The following is a 22,376-nucleotide window of genomic DNA, read 5'->3' on the forward strand; positions in this document are numbered from 1 at the left end:
TTTCTGGTTTTGTTTGTGTTTTTGTTTGTTTGTTTTTTGGCTGCACCCATGGCATGAAGTTCCCGTGCCAGGGATTGAACCCGAGCAACAGCAGTGACAACGTTGGATCCTTAACTAGGTGAGCCACATGGGGACTCCATGAGATGCCTTTTAAATGTGGTTAAAATGGCAGAAAAGAATGATTTCAGTGTTGAAAGGGTGAGTAGGTTTTGACCACATGGACAACGCTTGTGTATAGAATTCCTTCCCCCTGATGATGGGGGACAAATGAACTTCCCTGGTGTTGGGTCTTGCTTGCAGTGGGGCACATGTAATTTCCTTCTTTCTGGGTAGCAACTGACATTCGTGACGTGACCTGGAGGTGGGTGTGGGGGCAGTCACGGGGCAGAAGGTCACAGAGAAATAGTGATTCAGGGCAGCCAGGATGCAGGGCAGCCCGGCCCAGGGTTTGTGCACATAACCACTACCTGGCAAGGATGCGTTTGACCCATCAGCCTCAGAGTTAAGGGCCCTGCACACTCCCACCACATGATTTACCTGTCAGAAGGACGTACAGACAGGGCATGGAGTACCCCTGAAGTTCAGGGAGGATTGGGGGACAGAAGCTGTGATAGTGGGCTGATGGGGGAGGGGCCAGGGGCCAGCCAGGCACAATGGGGCCCCACATTCTCCTGGAGAGCCCTTGATCTCTGGAATTTGTCTATATTTAGCAGGTGGCTGGGCAGGGTGCAGATAAGGAGGGCCTGGGGAGGGGGCAGCCCCTTATATAGTAGGGGGACGGGTGCCTGCTCAGATTCTCTTTGGGGAGCTTGTGCCTGCTCGGTTTCTGGTGACCTCTCCTGAGATGCCTGAGCCAGGGAAGAAACCAGGTAGCCCCAGGCCTGGGGTTGGGGCTGAGTGTGGGGCAGGGAGGGCTGGGGGCATCTGCAATTGGGGGGAGCCTAGGAGCAAGTTCCTGAGGGGGATGAGGCCTCTGAGCCCCAGGACAGGGGGCACTGTCCTCCTGGGCCTTTTTTTTTTTTTTTTTTTGCTTTTTTTAGGGCTGCATTCACAGCATTATGGAGGTTCCCAGGCCAGGGGTCAAATCGGAGCTGCAGCTGCCAGCCTACACCATAGCTCATGGCAATGCCGGATCCTTAACCCACTGAGCGAGGCCAGGGATCGAACTCACATCCTTATGGATATTCTTCAGGTTCGTAACCAGCTGAGCCACAACGGGAACTCCATCCTGGGCCTTTTGGGATTCTTAGTTTCTCCTTTCCATCCTTCTGATGAAAGTAAACCAGAGTCAGGAGTACAGAGGGGAAGAGAGTCAGGGCAGAAAGCCCCAAGGGCAGTCGCTCTACTCTCAGGACGCAGGGGGACCCCTTCTCTGCCTCCATCCCATCCCTGCAGCAAAATTAGGCCTGGACTTGCCGTTTGGGAAGAAGTTGCTGCAGGAGGGCCCCCAGGATGACTCTAGACTTGAGCCAGTCTCACTCAACACTCTTAGACAAGTCCCTCCCCTCTGGGTCCCAGTTTCCCTATCTATACAACGAGGGGTTGGGTTGCCTCCTTCCAGCTTTGAGAGTCTTTGCTTTCTGACCCTGCACCCTTGTGGCCCCCACACCAGACATGGCCCCCCCCACGCAGCCCCTCTGCCCTGGGAGAGGATGGTTAGGAAGCCCCTGAACCCCAGCCAAGGGCAGAGAAAGTCACAGCCCAGAGTTCCTACCAAGGTTGTTCTGGTCAGGGTCAGCTCCCCAGCCCAGCCCCCTCCCAGGCCAGCTTTATCTCAATTGCTGATTCTCAGCCTGAGGCCCTTAGAGGCCAAATTTAGCCACGTCCCTTGCCAAGGGCCCCTGTTGGTAGGGGAAGGGGGGCTGGGCTTCCAAAGGCAGGGAGGGTGACATATCCAGGGATATACCCAGCAAAATTTGTGTGTGGAGGTTAGACCACAAGCTTGGTTGTGCCACCTATAGGCTGTGTGATCTTGGGTAGGTCACTTAACTTCTCTGAACCTTGGAGTCCTCATCTGAGAAATGGGCATGATAGCTGCTCCTACTTCATATAGCCGCTGGAGTATTAAATGGGGTGATGTGATTTTCAGCGTATTTCATCATTAAAGCACTTATCTCCATGTTTAATAAGAGGGGCTTCAGGGGTGGGGTGCATAGGCAAGCCAGGGGCCCCTGCAGACTCTGCTGGCCCCCCAGTCTCTGCCTTCAGCAAGAAGCCACGGTCAGTGGAGGTGGCTGCTGGCAGTCCTGCTGTGTTCGAGGCCGAGACTGAACGGGCAGGAGTGAAGGTTCGCTGGCAGCGGGCAGGCAGTGACATCAGCCCCAGTGACAAGTACGGCCTGGCAGCCGAGGGCACACGGCACACACTGACTGTGCGGGACGTGGGCCCTGCCGATCAGGGGTCTTACGCAGTCATCGCCGGCTCCTCCAAGGTCAAGTTTGACCTCAAGGTCTTAGAAGCAGGTAAGACCCTGGGCAGCCTTCCCTGAAGTTTGAGCTTCTGGGGGCAGGGGCAACCCCGCCACCTCTCCATCGCCCAGGGTGCAGGAGGTGTTTTCCCACTTTCTTGCCTTTGCTTTGGCTGTGCCCTCAGCCAGCATTGGCCTTTTCATGTTTTCTGTAGCAAGACCTCTCCGAGTGTCCCCACATGACTCCCTGGCCTTCTCAGCCGTTGTGGAGGTGGGGGAAATTCAGAGATGAATGACATAATGCTGCCCTCCCACTGGACACCCCCACACCGATGGGAACTTGGTGGGCTGTGTGTTGGCAGGGAAGCCCCACGAGCCTGTGGGCTTGGAGGAAGCCCCCGCCCCGCCTCTGTGTGGGGGTGGGGTGGGGGGGGTGGACCAAGACCAGAGTCTAGGGAAAGACAGGAGGGATATTCAGGCCAACCCACCAGGATGTGGGCACTGGCGGCCAGTGAGGATGAAGAGAGGGCGAGACACGGGCAGGATGAAACTTTGCCCATACTGCACAGATAGGAAGGGCCAGGGACAGGAGGAGAGGTCTCTGTTTAGAAGCTGCTCCATGATCCCCCTCCCCAACCCCCTCCAGGGAAGGCAGAGCCTGTGCCAGGACCTGCTTCTGCCCCTACCGAGGCTCCTGGTGCCCCTGGAGAAGCCCTGGCCTCAGCCACTGAGGTAGAAGGAGGCTCTCCGAGTCCCGAAGGTAAGAGAGGCGGGGTGGGGAGGCCAGGCCAGTGGGTGGGACTGTCCCAGGCCAGGTCTCAAAGGCCTCTGCTCACAGGATCAAGTTCAGCAGCCCCCGATGGCCCTAGTGCCCCTGACGACCCCATCGGCCTCTTTGTGATGCGGCCACAGGATGGCGAGGTGACTGTAGGTGAGTGTGGGGCTGAGTGCTTGCTGAGGGGTGGGGAGGGAGGCAGTAGGACATCCCCTAAGCCCCAGGCTGTCACCCCATCCCGCAGGGGGGAGCATCACCTTCTCAGCCCGCGTGGCAGGGGCCAGCCTCCTGAAACCACCTGTGGTCAAGTGGTTCAAGGGCAAGTGGGTGGACCTGAGCAGCAAGGTGGGACAACATCTGCAGCTGCATGACACCTATGATCGGGCCAGCAAGGTAGGGTCTGCAGGGCACCAGGGTCATGGGGATGCATGGAAAGGGGACATGGAGAGCCCCTAGGAGGCATGGGGTGGGCGCCATGAGACTTGAAGTGCAAAGGAGGATCATGGGGAATGGGGGAAGCTAGTTGGGGGGCCAGGGGCTCACAGGGATGCTCAAAAGAGGATTACAGGGAGGCACAGGGGACCTGCAGGACATGGGGGGCTGGGAGAGCATAATAGTCCCAAGGGGACAAAGTAAGGCTCGGGAGGCACCAGCCAGTGGGAGTATAAATCCCTGGATGGATGAGTATCAGAGCCCAGGGGGCCCTCAATGACCAACCACAAGAGTTCTCACGCAGACAAAACCAAAGCTTGAGAGGCTGTTGTTGCTGGCCTGAGGTCACCCAGAGTTGACTAGACTCTGCACTTTGACTCCCAGCTTCTGCTCCTTCCACTCTTCCACAGCACTGGCCCAGGAAGTGGGCTTCTGGCAGGGAAGGGCCAACCTGTTCAGTTGTGTGGGCTGTGCACTGAACAAAAGTGCCTCATCTTAACTGAATGCCATTTGCTGTGTAGCCACCATAGATTTATATTTTATCACCACCCAGTGCCTACAGGGGGGAGTCAATGTATCTTGGGAAGGGACCCCTTTTTCTATTTATATAAAACCATATGGATTAACTTAAACCTTGAGCAGTGAGAGGCTGGTGGTCTTTAACCACCCACAGTCTCCTTTAGGGGTGAAGGGCCTCGTGGCCTGGCCCCCAGTCTCCTCTAACACCTCACCCCCAAAGGTCTACCTGTTTGAGCTGCACATCACAGATGCCCAGACCACCTTTGCTGGTGGCTACCGCTGTGAGGTATCCACCAAGGACAAATTTGACAGCTGCAACTTCAACCTCATCGTCCATGGTGAGGGGGCCTCTGGCATCTATCCTGGGCTCGGCCTCTGCAAGGGTCCTGTCCTCGCACCTTCCTCCATTTCCCAGCACAAAGGAGGCTATGCCGAGTCTGGGCCATACACCCACTGACCACATGCCCACTGCTGCTCTTGCAGAAGTGTGAAAGAAACCATGGGGGCTTCCAGGGTTGGGGTGGGGCTTGAACCCAGATCTCGCATGGGGTCTTAGTCATCTTGATGTCCTGGGCACAGGTGAATAGGTGAAGGGGGAGTTGAAATGGGTGGGAGATGAACCACCTCAAATGGGTACCATAAACGGACCCATGTCCCTGGTACCTCAGCCCTGGCTGGGAAAGGCTCAGAAGGTGGGTTCCTGGGACAGATGCTCAATGTTAAGGGGTCATGAATGGGCAGGTCTGTGACACAGGGGATCCTAGAGCAGGCTTCTGGGATGGCCCCTCTGGAGCCCCTTCCCCTGACTCATCCCCCTCTTTGAACCCAGAGGCCATCGGCCCAGGAGACCTGGACCTTCGATCAACTTTTCGCCGCACGTGAGTGGCCATCTCGACTTAGGGCCCGGGGGTAGCTGGTGCTGGGGTCTGAGGCCCCTTGGGTTCAGGGTCAAAGTGAAGTGAGGGGCCAGGGCTGGGGTGTGATGTGGGGGATAGGGGTGGTCAGAGCCAGGGTTGATGTGGGGGGCTGGGCTGAAGCAGATGGAGATGGAAGAGAGTAAGCTCCCCAAGGGCAGGTGAGGAACTGCATCTAATCCCCACAGGAGCCTGGCTGGAGGTGGTCGTCGGATCAGGTACCTCTTCCTACCCACCCGTACACAGACCCCCCAGGGGCAGGGAGCATCTCATTCCATCCCCCCACTGCCACCCTGCTACCAAGCTCTTTCTTCTCTCTCTTTCTTTTTTTTATGGCCACACCCACGGCATATGGAAGTTCTCAGGCTAGAGACCAAATCCATGCCACGGCTGAGACATACGCTGCAGCTGCGGCAATGCCAGATCCTTTAACCCACTGTGCTGGGCCAGGAATAGAACCCACACGTTTGCAGCAACCTGAGCCACTGCTGTCAATTCTCCCCTCTCCCCCCTTTTTTAGGACCACATCTGTGGCATATGGAAGTTTCCAGGCTAGAGGTTGAATTGGAGCTGTAGCTGCCAGCCTATGCCATACCACAGCAGTAACATGGGGTCTGAGCCATGTCTGCAACCTACACCATAGCTCACGGCAACACTGGATCCCCAACCCACTGAGCAAGGGCCAGGGATGGATTTGCATCCTCATGGATACTAGTCGGATTCGTTTCCATTGCGCCACAATGGGAACTCCTGCTGTTGGATCTTTAACCCAGTCTGCCACCGTGGAAACTCCCCCAAGCCCTTTTTAGTTGGCTCTACTGTGGCCTCACTGGGGATTCCTCTCCATAGTGACAGCCATGAGGATGCTGGGACTCTGGACTTCAGCTCGCTGCTGAGGAAGAGGTGAGCCCCTGGGTAGCAGCTCCTGGAGCAGGTGGTGAGGCCTGGTTTCAAATCCCAGCATTGCAGTTTTCCAGCTGTGTGGCCCTGAGCAGGTCACCACACCTCTCTGAGCTGGTTTCCTTGTCTGTCAAGTGGGACAGTCCAGGTGTTGGGAAGAGTAGGAGGGTTCTGCAGAGGTTACGTCCTGTGAACTAACATCCTCACAGCATCCCCATGACTACCCTACACTTGAGTCTGTGATAGCTCATCTCAGTAGATTCCAGAAGCTAGGAGAGGACCCCCAATCCCCAGGAATTGCCCACCCAGCCCAGTGCAACTGATGTGTCCTCTGTGTTTTGTCCCCCCCTCTCCTGGACCCTGCAGTATAACCAATGCTGCTGCTGCAGCCCAGAGAACAAGCTTCAGGGCCAGGTCTTTCAGGGCTGCAGGGCACTGGGGGGATCTGATAGCTATCCTCGCCAGGAAGGATGACAGATGACTGGCTGGGGATCAGATTGACCTGGGTGAGTCTCTGAGCCTCTGGTTTTCCTGATACCCACCTGCCAGAACTCAGGACGAATAAACAAGGCCACAGTGTGCCCCATAAATGGAGAGGTGTGACTGCAGGGAGGTGGGGGAGATGAGGACCAATGGGCTGCCATGCATAGGGGGTAGGTCATGCCTTTGTTACTGAGTCCAAGCTGGTACTGCTTGCCACACAAGAGGCCAATAAGTCAAGAGAAAACGTGTTGGGACAAGGAACAGTGACTTATTTGGAAAGCCAGTAGACTGAGAAGATGGTGGACTAGTATCCCAAAGACATAGTTTGGTGTCTTGAATCCAAGTTAGAATTCAGACTTCTTTTATACTAAAAGGGAAGGGGTTGTGGTTGGTTATTGCAAACCTCTTGGTGTCAAAAATCCTTCGTTCTTGCAGCTGCCCATTCAGGTCTGGTCACCAAGTTCCTGTAAACCTCCAACAGGACAATTATTTTCTGTTCTGCAACTTTTTATCTCTATACGAATTAAAGATGTTCTATATCTTTAAAGGTCAATGCTGTGCAGCAAAGTCTTAAGAATGGGATATCATATATATTTTACGCTATAGGCAACTCTCTTACAAAGGCTTAGAGCCAGCATGACTAAGCACAGGCAACAAATACAATATGGAATCAGGTTTGTTTTTCTCTATTACACCTCTAATATGTCTACTGCTTTTCTGTCCCGTCTGGAGCAGCAGCTTCCGGACCCCGCGGTGAGTGTGGGATGAAATCCCATACCTGTCACTCCTACTTCACCCAGGATCACCTCCCTATTCCCAGCGCCTCAAACTGAGTCTTAACCCCCCCGACCCACCCCCCAACCTGGGACCCACACGGACTCAAGTTGCCCCACCAGAAGGGAAGGGGCAGAGGGGGAGGGGAAGCTCCCACTGGGGAGCAGAGGGGGGCCACAGCTCTGTCCTCGCCCTGGGGCTGCCCTGAGGCTTCTCCACATGGCGGGGGAACACAGGGACCCGAAGCTGGAGGCCCCGGTGGAGGAAGACGTGTGGGAGATCCTGCGACATGCGCCCCCGTCGGAATACGAGCGCATCGCCTTCCAGCACGGCATCACCGACCTGCGAGGCATGCTCAAAAGGCTCAAGGGCATCAAGCGGGATGAGAAGAAGAGCACAGGTGAGCCTCCCCAGCCAAGCAGAGAAGCCCGTGAGGTCTGCGGCTGCGCAGACGCACGCACGTGCACGCACGCACGTGCGCACGCGCACACAGAAAAAGAGCTTGGCGCAGAAACGCCCAGGAAAGGAGAGAGCCAGGGAGCCCCGTCTTGTGTGGTGAGGGAAAAAGCGGGCGTGCCCAGGTTGGCAGCTTGCTGCACAGGAAAAGGAACAGGCCACGTTATGCGAGAGACGCCATAGGAAGAGAACGGAGCCCAGGCCAGCCTTCCTCCCCAGCCAAAGTTCGGCCCGGCGGCCCCTTCCTCCCCCATCCATCCGCCCTTGGGAGGAAGGGAAGCCTGCTTAAGCCTGCCCGAGAAAGGGGAAGAAGGTAGTTTAACCCAGAGACCCCTATCCGGGAAGAAAAGAGACTGGTTAATCTTCCTCACAGGCAAACAGCAGGCACAGGTGAGGAAAGGAGAGGGCAGGTTAGCGCCCCTTGCCCCCAGGCGGGTCACAGGAGAGGACTCGGGGCAGCCCTTCCCCGTTAAGGAGTTGAAACGGGAACCCTGGAAACTGAGTTGGGACAGCAGGGGCTCCAGTAGGAAGGCATACAACTGGGGGTGGTTGTTAAAACAGAGTGGAAAGCCGGCCCATTTGTCTTGTCACCCGGTCTCCTGCCAAGTTTCTGTCTTTCTGGAAGCCCCAGTCCCTGTCCTTGCGTTGAGCCAGTGGAGAGGACCCCAAGAAAGAGACAAGCAGGTGACAGGCAGAGATATAGAGACAAAGGCACAGCTGAGGCACAGGGAGAAGGGGTGACAGGACCGTGGCCGCGGGGGTGTAACCTCACCTAGGCCAGCCCTGGGAGCAGGGGCCTGAGGCGGGTTGCTCAGCCTTTCAGAAGAAACTGCAGCCTGCCTACCAGGTGAGCAAGGGCCACAAGATCCGGCTGATGGTGGAGCTAGCTGACCCCGACGCAGAGGTCAAGTGGCTTAAGAATGGACAGGAGATCCAGATGAGTGGCAGGTGCGGCGGGAGCGGAGCAAGTTCTGGGGGTGCTGGGGAGAGGGGATGCTGGGGAGAGGGGATGCTGGGGAGGGGGGGCTACTCCCCACGCACCTTCCCTGCCTCTCCACCCATGCTCTCCTTGTCCGCCCAGCTCTCACTCCCTCTCTCTCCATCTCCTGCCATTTCTCTCCCAGTCTAACTCCCCATCTTTCTTTTCTTCCCGGCTCCGCCCATTTTCTGTGGGTCTCACTTCCTCCCATTGGACCAATGGCCTCTTTTGCTCCACAGCAAGTAAGGCTCCTGGAAGGCTTGGGGTGAGGCTTGGGGGTTTGAGGGGACACCTAGGGCCTAGGAGGTGAGTCCATGACTCTCCCACCACTCCTCCTCGGCCCCCCAGGTACATCTTTGAGTCCATCGGCACCAAGCGCATGCTGACCATCAGCCAGTGCTCGCTGGCTGATGACGCGGCTTACCAGTGTGTGATGGGTGGTGAGAAGTGCAGCACTGAGCTCTTTGTCAAAGGTGGGCTTGGGACCCCAAGACCCTGGGAGGCGATGGGGCCCACAGAGCAACCTATCCATCATGCTCTTTTGCTTGGCAGAGCCCCCTGTGTTGATTACACGGCCCTTGGAGGACCAGCTGGTGATGGTGGGTCAGCGGGTGGAGTTTGAGTGTGAAGTGTCTGAGGAGGGGGCCCAGGTCAAATGGTGAGCACCAGAGGCAGAGGGATGCACAGGTGGGGTGGGGCGCCGGGGACATCCCCAGAGGAATCCCTGGCACCTGTTGCCCACCCTCTGGCCAGGCTGAAGGACGGGGTGGAGCTGACCCGGGAGGAGACCTTCAAATACCGGTTCAAGAAGGATGGCCAGAAACACCACCTGATCATCAACGAGGCGACACTGGAGGATGCCGGGCACTATGCACTGCACACCAGTGGGGGCCAGGCACTGGCCGAGCTCATCGTGCAGGGTGAGGCCTGGGGAGGTCCCTCAGCCCCAGCCCCCCAGGCACATGCAGGAATCGGGCAAAGTCGAGGTTGAGGCCTTTGTGGCCTTGGGCCAGTCACTAACACCCCAAGCCTCACCTTTCTCATTTGTAAAATGGGGATGCTGAGGTGACCACTTCAGAGGGTATTGGGAGGCTCAGATGGCCTGGTTAGCATCACCCACCCCCTCACAATTGAGGTTCCTTGTGTACATGGCACTGTCACCGGCACACATGCATCACCCTCATGCAAGGACTCGTGTTCAGAAGCCCGTGTGATCTCCATGGATTCACATCCATACCCACACACGCCCTCCCCAGCTCACTGGCTCTGCCCTGCTCCCCAGAGAAGAAACTGGAGGTGTACCAGAGCATCGCAGACTTGACTGTGGGCGCCAAGGACCAGGCCGTGTTCAAGTGTGAGGTGTCAGATGAGAACGTACGGGGTGTGTGGCTGAAGAACGGGAAGGAGCTGGTGCCTGATAGCCGCATAAAGGTGTCCCACATCGGGCGGTGAGTGTTCAGGGTGCACCAGAGACGGGGATGGGGGGAGCCGCCAGACACATAGAGGGAGAAACAGGCAGAGAGACAAACTGAGATGGAGACACAGAGCAAGGGAGAGACAAAGACAAATGGACAGAAAAGACAGGACTGAGAGTGAAATAGAGACAGAAGGAGAAACAGATGGACAGAGAGAAGGAGACAGATATGGAGAGGCAGAAGCATACAGAGAAGGAGAGAGAAGGACGAAGCAGTGAGAGAGACAGGCTGGGAGCCCCCCAGCTCGTGACCAGAGCTGGGCAGGAGGCCAGGGGAAGGCTGGCTCTGGCCAGGGGCCCTCACCCTCTCCCACTGTCTTACTCATGCTCCGAGTATCTGGGCTGTCCCATGCTGGACCCAAGGTCACAGAGATAATGAGACTAGCCCCTGCCCAGTCTCCAAGGACCCAGCCAAGGAGACACTTCTACACTGCCTACCTCTGAAGACATGCAAGGGAGCTGAAAAATTCAAAAATAGAGAAAGAAGGCATTTTAGAACACCATTGAGCTAGGGTGGGTGAGGGCCCCCTGAGCTCTGGCTGGGGTGTATAGTGAGGCCAGGAGTACCTGGCCCAGCAGGGTCCCTTGAGCCACCACTTCCCCGTAGGGTCCACAAGCTGACCATTGACGACGTCACACCTGCAGACGAGGCGGACTACAGCTTTGTACCCGAAGGCTTTGCCTGTAACCTGTCCGCTAAGCTCCACTTCATGGGTGAGGAGGTGCTGTGGGGCATGGGGCCCCTGTCACTGGGCCCTGCCTTCGCTGTGGTGCCAATCGCTCTTCCTTCTCTTGCAGAGGTCAAGATCGACTTCGTGCCTAGACAGGGTGAGTCTTGGGTCCCTGTGTGTTGCCTCCCATACCCCACCTGTGTCTCCCATCCACTCACAGAGGGAAGCAAGGAGCCCCAGCTCTGCCATTTGGAACCATGGGCCAGTTATGATCTCTGAGCCTCAGTTTCCTCGTCTCTAAAATGAGGATCCTTAAGTGCCTCCCCACAGGGTGGTAGGAAAGATGAGCTGAGGTGGTGGTGTGTGTGAGCTTTCAAATGACTTACTAATGGGAGATTTTATTAAATCCTTGCTTTTAGAAGTACCTCTCCTGCTTTTTTTTTTTTTTTTGCCGTGCCCATGACATGAGGAATGTTTTCTTTAACTTTACTTTTATTGATGTATAATTGATATACAATGTTCTGTTAATTTCTGCTATTCTTATGTGTGTGTATATATATACACATACACACATACTTTTTTTTTTTTTGCTTTTTAGGGCTGCACCCGTGGCATACAGAAATTCCCAGGCTAAGGGTTGAGTTGGAATTGCCTACACCACAGCCACACAGCAACATGGGATTCGAGTCGTGATCCTTAACCCACTGAGCAAGGCCAGGGATCAAACCCATGTCCTCCTGGATACCAGTTGGGTCTGTTACTGCTGAGCCACTATGGGAGCTCCTGTATGTTCTTTTTCATATTCTATTCCATTATGGTTTATCACAGGATACTGAATATAATTCCCAGTGCTATATAATAGCACTTTGTTGTTTATCCATTCTGTATGTAGCAGTTTGCCTCTGCTAATCCCAAACTCCCAAGCCTTTGCCCTATCCCTCCTGCCCCACAAATCTGTTTGCTATGTCGGTGAGTCTGATTTTATTTTATGGATGTGTTGATTTGCGTCATATTTTAGATTACACATCTAAATGATACCATATGGTTTTTTTTTTTTTCGCTATTCAACTTAACCTCCCTTAGTGTGATAATCTCTAGGACTGTCCATGGCAAATGGCATTATTTAATTCTTTTTAATGGCCGAGTAATAGTCCATTGTATGTATGTACCACATCTTCTTTATTCATCTGTCAATGGATATTCAGGTTGTTTCCACATCTTGGCTATTGTAAATAATGCTTCTATGAGCACAGGGGTGCAGAATTACAGTTTTGTCTGGGTGTATGCCCAGGGGTAGGATTGTTGGATCATATGGCAACTCTAATTTTTGTTGTGAGCCACACAGGAAGCAGGCAACTCTAATTTTTTATGGAACCTCCATACTGTTTTCCATAGCAGCTGTGCCAATTAACATTCCCATCAACAGTGTAGAAGGGGCCTCTTTTCTCTATACCCTATCCAGCACTTATTATTTGTAGACTTATTTTTTTTAATTTAATTTCAGGGCTGCACTCAAGGCGTATGGAAGTTCCCAGGCTAGGAGTCAAATCAGAGCCATGGCTGCTGGCCTACACCACCACCACAGCAACACCAGATTTGAGCCATGTCTGTGACCTACACTGCAGCTCACTGCAACACTGGATCTTAATCCATTGAGTGCGGCCGGGGATTGAACCTCTGTCCTCAAGGATACTAGTTGGGTTTGTTACCACTGAGCCACAATGGGAACTCCAATTTGTAGACTTATTAATGATGGTCATTCTGGCTGATGTGAGGTGGTAGGTACCTCATTGTAGTTTTGATTTGCATTTCTCTGATGATTAGCAATATTGAGCATCTTTTCCTGTTCCTATTGGCCTCGGTCTGTTTTCTTTGGAGGAATGTCTAGGTCTTCTGCTCATTTTTCAATTGTGTTGTTTTACTTTGTGGGGGCGGGCTGCCTGAGGCATGGGAAAGTTCCTGGGCCAGGGATTGAACCTGTGCCACAGCAGTGACAACACTGGATCCTAAACCTGCCGAGCCACCAGGAAAGTCTGGGTTGTTTGGGGATTTTTTTGTTATTGAATTGTATGAGCTGTTTGTATGTTTTGGAAATTGAGCTCTTTTTTTTTTTTTTTTTTTGCCATTTCTTGGGCCGCTCCCGCGGCACATAGAGGTTCCCAGGCTAGGGGTCGAATCGGAGCTGTAGCCACCGGCCTGCACCAGAGCCACAGCAACGCGGGATCCGAGCCGCGTCTGCGACCTACACCACAGCTCACGGCAACGCCGGACCCTTAACCCACTGAGCAAGGGCAGGGACCGAACCCTCAACCTCATGGTTCCTAGTCGGATTCGTTAACCACTGCGCCACGACGGGAACTCCGGAAATTGAGCTCTTATTGATTGCATCATTTGCAAATATCATCTCCAAGTTCATAGGTTGTCTTTTCATTTTGTTTATAGTTTCCATTGCTGTGCAAAAGCTTGTATGTTTGATCAGGTCCCATTTGTTTATGTTTGCTTTTATTTCTTTTGCCTTGGGAGACTGACTTAGGAAAACGTTGTTATGATTTATGTTGGAGAATGTTTTGCCTATGTTCTCTTCTAGGAGTTTTACGGGGTCTTGCTTTATGTTTATAGCCTTTAAACCATTTTGAGTTTATTTTTGTGTCTGGGGTGAGGGTGTGTTCTAACTTCATCATCTACATGCGGCTCTCCAGCCTTTCCAACACCACTTCCTGAAGAGATGGTGGTTTTTTTGTTTGTTTGTTTTTGTTTTTTTTAGTGAGGCAATTAAGTATTTGAAGAGAGGATATTGATGTGGAGAAAATATAGGCACAGGCAGGCTGGGTGGGGGCGGGTCTGGAGGGGGAGACAGAAAGCAAGAGAGGAAGAGCTGTTTTATATTTAAGTCTTTAAACCATTTTGAGTTTATTTTTGTGTCTGGTGTGAGGGTGTGTTCTAACTTCATCGCTTACATGCGGCTCTCCAACTTTTCCAACACCACTTGCTGAAGAGATGGTTTTGCCTCCTTTGTTGAAGATTAATTGTCCCTAGCTGTGTGGGTTTATTTCTGGGATCTCTAGTCTGTTCTATTGATCTATGTGTCTGTGTGTAATCAGGCATTTTAGAATCCTAACTTCAGCAGAGTAAATCAGGCTGAGGTATGCTTTATGTCAGGGCTTTCTGCACAGGGGTCATTTAATATGATACTCCATTTAAAAGAAATTTTTTTTTGCCTTTTTTTTTTTCAGAGCCATACCCTTGGCATATGGAAGTTCCCAGGCTAGGGGTCGCAGCTGCCAGCCTCACCACAGCCACAGCAATGCCAGATCTGAGCCATGTCTGCAGCCTACACCACATCTCATGGAAGCACCGGATCCTTGACCCACTGAGCACGGCCAGGGATTGAACCCGCATCCTCATGGATGCTAGTCGGGTTCATTAACTGCTGAGCCACGACGGGAACTCAGATACTCCATTTTGAAAGAGTTCTGTGGTGAAATAAATTTGGGAAACACTGAACACCTGTTCTACCTCTTGTTGGTTAGAAGGTGCATTAGCATGTCGAGGGCTCTGAAAAATCCTGCTTAACTTTGTTTAGCCCAGGGTTTCCTAATTTATTTGGCCATGGAAACTTTTTTGGTTTTTTCTGGGAGAAGATTGGTGTCCCCCAAACACAGTTTGAGAAGTGCTGCACTAGGTGACCTGATGTTATAAACCTCTCCCAGAAGTTCTGGAAAGATGAAAATGTTCCAGATCTTGATTGGGTGGTGGTTACATAGGTGAATACACTTGACAAAACTCACCAAGCTGCATGTTCAGATCTCGGCATTTTATTGTGTGCAAACTCTACCTCAATAAAGTTGATTTAAAAAAAATAACCAGGGAGTTCCCATTGTGGCTCAGAGGGTTAAGGGTCTGATGTTGTCTCTTTGAGGATGCAGGTTTGATCCCTATCCTCACTCAGTGAGTTAAGGATCCTGAGTTGCTGTGGCCTAGGCCACAGCTGCAGCTCTGATTTGACCCCTGGCCGGGGGACTTCCATATGCTGCAGGTGAAGCTCTAACAAGAAAACAAACAACAAAAACCACCAGGAGCATGTGCTCCTTCTAGTTTTCCTGTCTTTCGTAGGCCTTGGGCCCCTTCCTTTTCTCTGACCTGTATCATCTCCCCATCAGAACCTCCCAAGATCCACCTGGACTGCCCAGGCCGCAAGCCAGATACCATCGTGGTGGTGGCTGGGAACAAGCTACGTCTGGACGTCCCTATCTCCGGGGACCCTGCTCCCACTGTGATTTGGCAGAAGACCATTACAAAGGTACTGTGGATCCCTCCCCAAACTCCCCCATCTGTAAAATGGGTACATAGGAACAGTGCATGCTGGGACCTGCTCCCTACCCCAGCTGTATATGCCCCATACTGGCTGCTAACTGGGAGCACGGAGGCTCAGCCAGCTGAGAGGTGGGCAAGGGAGAGACAGGGCAGGGGTGCTTGGCAGGGACTCCTTCTCCCCCTCCCACCTTCCTTCCTGCTATTCTCAGGGGAATAAGATCCCAGCAGGGCCAGCCCCCGATGCCGATGCCGCAGGAGATTCAGGTGCCAGCGACGAGTGGGTGTTTGACAGGAAGGTGAGTGAGGCTAACACTGGCTGGCCCAGTTTGCCCTCGGTCATTTTCTGCCTACATGGTGTCCACCCTCAGGCGAGGTCTCTGTGAAGATGCCACATCTGGCCAGTTGTGCTTCTACCCCAGGCAGGGTCTCCAGGGGTCCTCACGCCTCAGACAGACACATATTCACACCCTCACCATGGTCAGAAAGCCCTTGTGACTCGGGTGGTGGTGGGGGCGATCTTGCCTCCTGTCTTCCTGAGATAACCTTGACTTTGTGCTTCCAGCTGGGGCATAGATTCCCTGGCACTTTTTAGTAAGGGTAGTTGCAGGGGCACCACTTAGGCCAGCTTTTCCTCCTCTGAGTGCTGGTTCCTTTACCCAGCTGAGGTCTTCCGGGTTCCTCAACAATAGCTCAGTGAGATCATGTTACTCCCATTCAGCCGATAGGGAAACTGAGGCACAGAGAAGCCAGGTGATTGCCTAAAAGCCCATGACCCTTGCCCTGGTGTCGTGCTCAAGGCAGGTGGAAAGGGTTTTGGACTAGATGCTCACATGGGCACAGTTTCCACGTAGGCTGTGTCTCCCCAGCAGACCCTGCCCTGAGCTCTGTTCCCATCTCGGGGCTCTGGGCTGTTGCAGAAGCTGCAGAAGCCCCTAGGGTCTGACTTGTGCCTTTTCCCCCAACTCCTCCTCTCCCACCAGCTGCTGTGTGAAACTGAGGGCAGGGTCCGAGTAGAGACCACCAAAGACCGCAGCATCTTCACTGTTGAGGGGGCGGAAAAGGAAGATGAGGGCGTCTACGTTGTCACAGTGAAGAACCCTGTGGGCGAGGACCAGGTCAACCTCACAGTCAAGGTCATCGGTGAGGCAGGGGTCCAGGCGGGCAAGACAGGAGCAAGGAGGGAGGACTCATCCATTCACTGACTTAGTCACTCAGCAAACACTGGAAGGCACACAGATCCATAGGGAGGGTTGGGACTAGGATGTGGGTATATATGGGCAATGGGGAGCTGTAAGAGGTTGATCACAGAACCACATTCTAGAAAGATCACTGGGAGCAGTGGAGGCAGCCCACTGCTGCTTGGGGTGGTGAGGGTTTGAGCAGCGTTGGCCTCGGCCAGGCAGGGCTGATGTGGGTCCACCCCATCCAGATGTGCCGGATGCCCCTGCGGCCCCAAAGATCAGCAACGTGGGCGAGGACTCCTGCACGGTGAAGTGGGAGCCTCCTGCCTACGATGGCGGGCAGCCGGTCCTGGGTGAGCCGAGGTCACGGGGGGAGAGTCGAGGGCAGGGGCTGCTGGGGTGCCTGCGCCCCATGCCAGAACTCCCGCCTCCCCTTGTCAGGCTATATCCTGGAGCGCAAAAAGAAGAAGAGTTACCGGTGGATGCGGCTGAACTTCGACCTGCTGCGGGAGCTGAGCCTCGAGGCGCGGCGCATGATCGAGGGCGTGGTCTATGAGATGCGAGTCTATGCTGTCAACGCAGTGGGCATGTCCAGGCCCAGCCCCGCCTCCCAGCCCTTCATGCCCATTGGTGAGCCTGCCCGGCGGGGACCCAGTAATAACAGCAGCTGCTCTGTGGGCGGTTAGGAGCTCTGGTCCTGTTAATCACCTTAATTTCCTGGGTGGAGAGTGAGGCTCTGAGAGGTTAAATGACTTGATCAAGGTCACCATCTGGCAGCAGGTGGAGCTAAGACAGACTTCTCCACTCACTTCCCAGGTCTATAAAGTGGGAATAATGACAATATCTACTTCATTTAACTGTCAGGATGAACTGAGGTGATTCAGGCAGAGCACCTTGCACACAGCAGGTGCTCAGGAAATGTTAATTGTTTCCCAATCCCTTCAGTCAGGGTTAGTTAACCAGGGGACAGGGTCCAAAGGGTGTTTGTCCGTGGGAAGAGCCCTGGACCAGGAATCAGAGATGGGGTTTGCAGAGCCAGCTCTTTCGTCCCAGGAGGGACATGTGGAGTCATCCTCTCAAAGCCTCAGTTTCTACATCTGTATAATGGGGGTTGAGAGCAGAACAGACACTGAGGGTGTGGCAGGCTCCCTCGGACACCTGTTCCTCCCAGGGGGCATGAGGACGGGGTGGGGGGTGGCTGTGGTGGGACAGACACAGGTAGAGGCACAGTTTGGGGAATTGGCTGGAAGGGAGTGCCTGTAGGGAGAAGGAGCTGGGCCTTTCTCTCGAGGGACTGACTGCTCAGCTTTTCTCAGCTTTCAGTCAACCATACAGCACCAGGAACTTTAGATGTTTAGGCTAGTTTTTCCTTAAGTTACATTTATAGTATTTACTGTGTTATCTGATAGAAGTGGCTCCTTCTAAACATGTCAGTGTTCTTTGGCTTTTTTTTTTTTCCTCCTTTTTAGATCTCTTCTGTAACTGCTGTTGCTGTTTGTGTTTGTTTTTAAGCCTATCTAGAGGCATGCCTTTCAGTGGAGCTAAAATATTTCTCAAAGCGCTTGAAAGCCCGTCGAAGGGGGAAGATTTCCCTGGGTCACGGTCCTTCAGCTTCCCCGGCTGGCACGGACTCACTCAGACCCCTCTCTGCCGCCCTTCTGCCCAGGCCCCCCCAGCGAGCCCACCCACCTGGCGGTGGAGGATGTCTCTGACACCACGGTCTCCCTCAAGTGGAGGCCCCCGGAGCGCGTGGGAGCCGGAGGCCTGGACGGCTACAGCCTGGAGTACTGCCGGGAGGGCTGTGAGAGCACCTGCCCAGCCCTGGGCCCTCTGCTTCCCAGCACCCTTCTCTGAACTGCCTCCGCCACCCCCGACCCCGCCAGGCCCCTCTCACCCTGCTGGGCTCCTGTCTGCAGGGGAGGTCCCAGTCAGCCACGAGGGAGGTGGGCGGCAGGATGGGGTGTTGATACTGACATTGCCTGTGGCCTTGACCCCCGTCCCCACCTCCAGGCTCGGAGTGGGTGGATGCCCTGCGGGGGCTGACAGAGCGGACGACAATGCTGGTAAAGGACCTACCCACGGGGGCCCGGCTGCTCTTCCGAGTGCGGGCGCACAACGTGGCAGGGCCTGGAGCCCCTGTCACCACCAAGGAGCCTGTGACAGTGCAGGAGATACTGCGTGAGTGGCCCCCGTTGCAGGGATGAGCCCCCCACTGGCACTCTGGCCCTTGGGCTCCAGTGAAGGTGGGGACAGTCCGGGGGATCCTACTAGAGGGAGGGGATAAGTGCTGGCAGGCCTGGGAGAGATCAGGACCTTACCTGTGCCCCAGGCCAGGCGTGTAGAGAGGGCCTCCCTCTTGGTTTTTCTATGTCAGTCCTCTACTCCCACCTTCCCAGTTCTGGACCAGGAAAATGTAGGTCACCGTACCATCACCTTCGAGCTCTGTTCTGTGAGTCTCTAAGCTCCAACAGGTAGGTATTGTCCTTGTGCTCAGGACTAAGAAGTGAGGTCATTTGGGGTCACATTGGCCCATCCGAAACCCACTTCCCATTATTCTAATGAGAGCAAAGGATCATTCATGTAAAGACTGATTCTCAGAGTGGAAAAGACACAGCAAATTGGGGTGGAAACAGCATGGGGCATAGAGTCCAAAATCTTAGATTTGTATCCTGGCTTGTGACTGACTTGCTCTGTGACTCCCAAACAAGTGTTCACCCTCTGTGATCCCTACTTGTTGTAGTAGTGTGCTGAGGCTCAGATGGAATCAGGAGCTCTGTGAACCTTTGGGGCCGGGTTGGGGAGCTGAAGGAGAGGAGGCCCAGCAGGCAGCAGGTTTCCTAGTTGCAGCTCTCCGGGCCCTGTGGCGCTTCTCGAGCCCTACACTGAGCTGGCAACTCGTACCCGTAGAGAGGCCACGGCTCCAGCTGCCCAGGCACCTTCGCCAGACCATCCAGAGGAAGGTCGGGGAGCCCGTGAACCTCCTCATTCCTTTCCAGGTGAGGGGGCTCCCTTCCCTGTCCCTCAAGCACGCAATCCATGCCCGGCAGACAGAGGTCTCAGCCAGGCTGGGGACAGTGGCCAGTAGGGAGAGCTGTCCTCCCCACAGGGCAAGCCCCGGCCTCAGGTGACCTGGACCAAAGAGGGGCAGCCACTGGCAGGTGAGGAGGTGAGCATCCGCAACAGCCCCACGGACACCATCCTGTTCATTCGGGCCGCGCGCCGGGCCCACTCGGGCACCTACCAGGTGACGTTGCGCATCGAGAATATGGAGGACAAGGCCGAGCTGGTCCTGCAGGTCGTTGGTATGTGGCATTAGGCCCTCCCTCTGAGCCCCTGTGCTTTCAGTCAGGATCCAGGGTCTGACCTGGGGCCCCAGCCTAGGGCGCTCATCTTCCAGGCCTGGGCCCCCCTCCTCCGGGGTGCCCAGAGGCCCTGCAGAAGCTGGCAGGCCATGTCCTGGCTGGAAGGGGCAGGAGCCCTGGAGTGTGATATCCGTGCCTGTACTCGTACAGGCAGTGTCAACCCCAAGCGGTGTGGGGTTTGCAGCTGGCTCTGTCTCCTGCAGACAAACCAAGTCCTCCCCAGGATATTCGGGTCACTGAGACATGGGGCTTTAACGTGGCTCTGGAGTGGAAGCCACCCCAGGATGATGGCAACACAGAGCTCTGGGGCTACACGGTTCAGAAAGCTGACAAAAGGACCATGGTGAGCCTGGGAGCCTGGGCCCCCCCACACACACCTGGCCTGAGTCCAAGCAGCCCTAGGCCCCAGCTGCTGCTTCCTGATCCTCAGTCTGGGCGCTCCTTTCATCTCCAATCTGGTTCCCTCCATGGTTGGGGTGCAGACACCAGGGGTTACTCAAGAGAGGACCCTGGCAAGAAGCAGGGCCTGCTCCAGAGATTCCATCCCTTTCTTCCACACCCCAGGAGTGGTTCACCGTCTTGGAGCATTACCGCCGTACCCACTGCGTGGTCTCGGAGCTCGTCATTGGCAATGGCTACTACTTCCGGGTCTTCAGCCACAACACAGTGGGGCCCAGTGACAGAGCTGCCACCACCAAGGAGCCTGTCTTCATCCCCAAACCAGGTGCTGTCCTCTCACTCCCATCCCCTAGGGGAGCTGGGGCAGGGAGGCAAGCCTGGCTGGGTGGTGACCCTTTGGTACCACATCCTGTCACCCACAGCCATCAAATATGAGCCACCCAGCTACAAGGCCCTGGACTTCTCCGAGGCCCCAAGCTTCACCCGTCCCCTGGTGAACCGCTCGGTCATCGCTGGCTATAACACTACCCTCTGCTGTGCTGTCCGGGGGAGCCCCAAGGTAAGGAACGTGGGGCCCTGGTCCAGGCAGACCCAGATGGCCATCCTCTCCCCAGCCTGTCCCCTCTGCTTTCCATGAGTGTCAGGGCCCTCACTGGCCAGGGCCTCGGTACTCTATAGGCTCCTTGTTCATTCTCATTTTGGGGCATAATTTGGGACTCCAGGTGGGGCCCAGAGTAGAAACACAAATACCCAGTCTCACTAGGTTCCTGCCTGGGCCCATCTAACCTGACAGGTCTCCCTCCCTCCTGTCAACTTGATTTACAGCCCCAGATTTCCTGGTTCAAGAATGGCCTGGACCTGGGCAAAGATGCCCGCTTCCGCATGTTCAGCAAGCAGGGTGTGCTGACTCTGGAGATTAGAAAGCCCTGTCCCTTCGACGGGGGTGTCTATGTCTGCAGGGCCACCAACTTACAAGGCGAGGCGCAGTGTGAGTGCCGCCTGGAGGTGCGAGGTGAGGAATCCACTGGGCCAGGGCCTTGGGTGGTGGAAAGGCCAGGTACCAGCAGGGTCTCCGCTTTTGCTCTTCTGTCCTTGCCTAAGACACCACTCTGGCCAGAAAGAGCAGTGACTTTGTCACATCCAGATGGTATAAGCTTCTGGACTTTGCTGCTCCCCTGAGCCTTCCTGAAGGCCACCTTCTCTCCCGCAGTGCCTCAGTGACCAGGCTGGCTCCCTGGGATGGCAGGTACGTGCTCCGGGTCACCCTGACACCCAGGGCCTAAATCAAAGGTGCAAGTGGCTCTTAGCAAGATGTCAATCCAGCTCATTCACAAGGAAACCTGTGTCACAGGTAGAACTGGATGCCCGCCATGTGCCAGGAGCCTGGAAGGAAGCTGGACAAGCCACCTTCCTGCTGTTGGATGTGTGTGTGCAAGTGTATCTTAGACTTTGGGGTGCACCACGAGGGCAGCGTAGTTTTGATAAGCAGGCATGGGGTGGGGGGGGGGGGACTCCACACAGACCAAACTGCCCAAGCTCCAGTTGGAAGCTTGCAGATCTATGGGGCAAAGTGTGTGTGGACTCAGGAAATGATGACCCATCTGGCCTGTCATGTTTTCTCAGCACATAAGGGCAATAAAAGACCAGCGCAGTCACAGAGAACTGACTCCTCTTGTCCAATGTACCTGTTTTCACAAAAAGCACAGGAATATTTACTTGATCTTGAAAGCAAACTGAAAGCAGATACTCTTTCTTCTGGATGAGTTAAATGAGGCTAAATGGGATCCTAAATTCATAAAACAGTAACACTAGAAGGAACCTGTCTCCCCGCCTTCAGATGAAGGAGCTGAGGAGCTGTGATGGAAGAAAGTGTATTTATTAGCACTAGAGCCAGAAACCCCAGACTCTTACCTATGGTCACAACAGCCTGGACAGGGAGCAGTGCTGGATCTTCGTGTGGTTCTGTGCCCTCAAGGCTTGGAGTGAAGCATATCAGCCGCTCCAGCATTCCAGTGGGGCAAAAACCCACCGCCCATCCACATGCATATGGCACTAGAAGAGCAATCCTGTCTAGCCAAAGATACTGGGAACCAGGAAGGTGCAGGGGTCAGGGCCCTACTTCCCTCTTCCTTCTCTCGTGGGGAGCCTAAATCCCATCACCAGGTTCCTTTGGGAGGAGGAAGCCAGTAGCTCTCAGAGGTGCCCCCAGTGAAAAGGGTCCCTCCTGCCCAGGAGTGCCACAAGGCATTTCCATGGCATAGAAAAAAATTCCATGAAGGCTGGTCCTGAAGTTGCTTCTCAAGAGTTCTACCCAACCCAAGACGCTCCAGGCCCTG

The 22,376-nt window shown here is 54.7% G+C and overlaps 1 protein-coding gene across 3 annotated transcripts; it reads left to right on the forward strand.

Moving 5' to 3' along the window:
* Positions 1-787: 787 nt before the first annotated feature.
* On the forward strand, positions 788-21,706 carry MYBPC3 (myosin binding protein C3). 3 transcript variants are annotated; one of them, XM_047775811.1, is made up of 34 exons: positions 788-869; positions 2,196-2,462; positions 3,054-3,167; positions 3,246-3,338; positions 3,427-3,575; positions 4,354-4,471; positions 4,963-5,011; positions 5,236-5,265; positions 5,897-5,950; positions 7,166-7,183; positions 7,441-7,604; positions 8,476-8,608; positions 8,879-8,881; positions 8,988-9,112; positions 9,192-9,297; positions 9,393-9,559; positions 9,922-10,087; positions 10,721-10,827; positions 10,912-10,941; positions 14,945-15,084; positions 15,308-15,394; positions 16,079-16,238; positions 16,528-16,632; positions 16,721-16,909; positions 17,946-18,080; positions 18,290-18,457; positions 19,187-19,275; positions 19,386-19,581; positions 19,845-19,984; positions 20,206-20,365; positions 20,463-20,599; positions 20,866-21,052; positions 21,251-21,286; positions 21,392-21,706. In XM_047775811.1, the coding sequence occupies exons 1-33, from the start codon at positions 845-847 to the stop codon at positions 21,259-21,261; spliced, it is 3,822 nt and encodes a 1,273-aa protein (XP_047631767.1). In that variant the 5' UTR covers positions 788-844; the 3' UTR covers positions 21,262-21,286; positions 21,392-21,706. The 3 variants fall into 3 exon arrangements, 2 of the variants coding, with proteins under 2 accessions (XP_047631767.1, XP_047631766.1); XM_047775810.1 differs by having other exon boundaries at positions 21,251-21,706; XR_007134370.1 differs by lacking the exons at positions 19,386-19,581; positions 21,251-21,286; positions 21,392-21,706 and having other exon boundaries at positions 20,866-20,955.
* Positions 21,707-22,376: the final 670 nt, after the last annotated feature.

This window comes from Phacochoerus africanus, chromosome 4, assembly GCF_016906955.1.
Source record: "Phacochoerus africanus isolate WHEZ1 chromosome 4, ROS_Pafr_v1, whole genome shotgun sequence".
Lineage (NCBI taxonomy): Eukaryota > Metazoa > Chordata > Mammalia > Artiodactyla > Suidae > Phacochoerus > Phacochoerus africanus.

What these genes read in the sequence shown, in the direction of transcription:
- MYBPC3 (XM_047775810.1), top strand. Translation starts at nt 845, where the DNA reads ATGCCTGAGCCAGGGAAGAAACCAG. An exon ending in GGATGGCGAGGTGACTGTAG is followed by an intron (nt 3,339 to 3,426) that starts GTGAGTGTGGGG and finishes CCCATCCCGCAG; the next exon opens with GGGGGAGCATCACCTTCTCA. An exon ending in AAGCTGACAAAAGGACCATG is followed by an intron (nt 19,985 to 20,205) that starts GTGAGCCTGGGA and finishes TCCACACCCCAG; the next exon opens with GAGTGGTTCACCGTCTTGGA.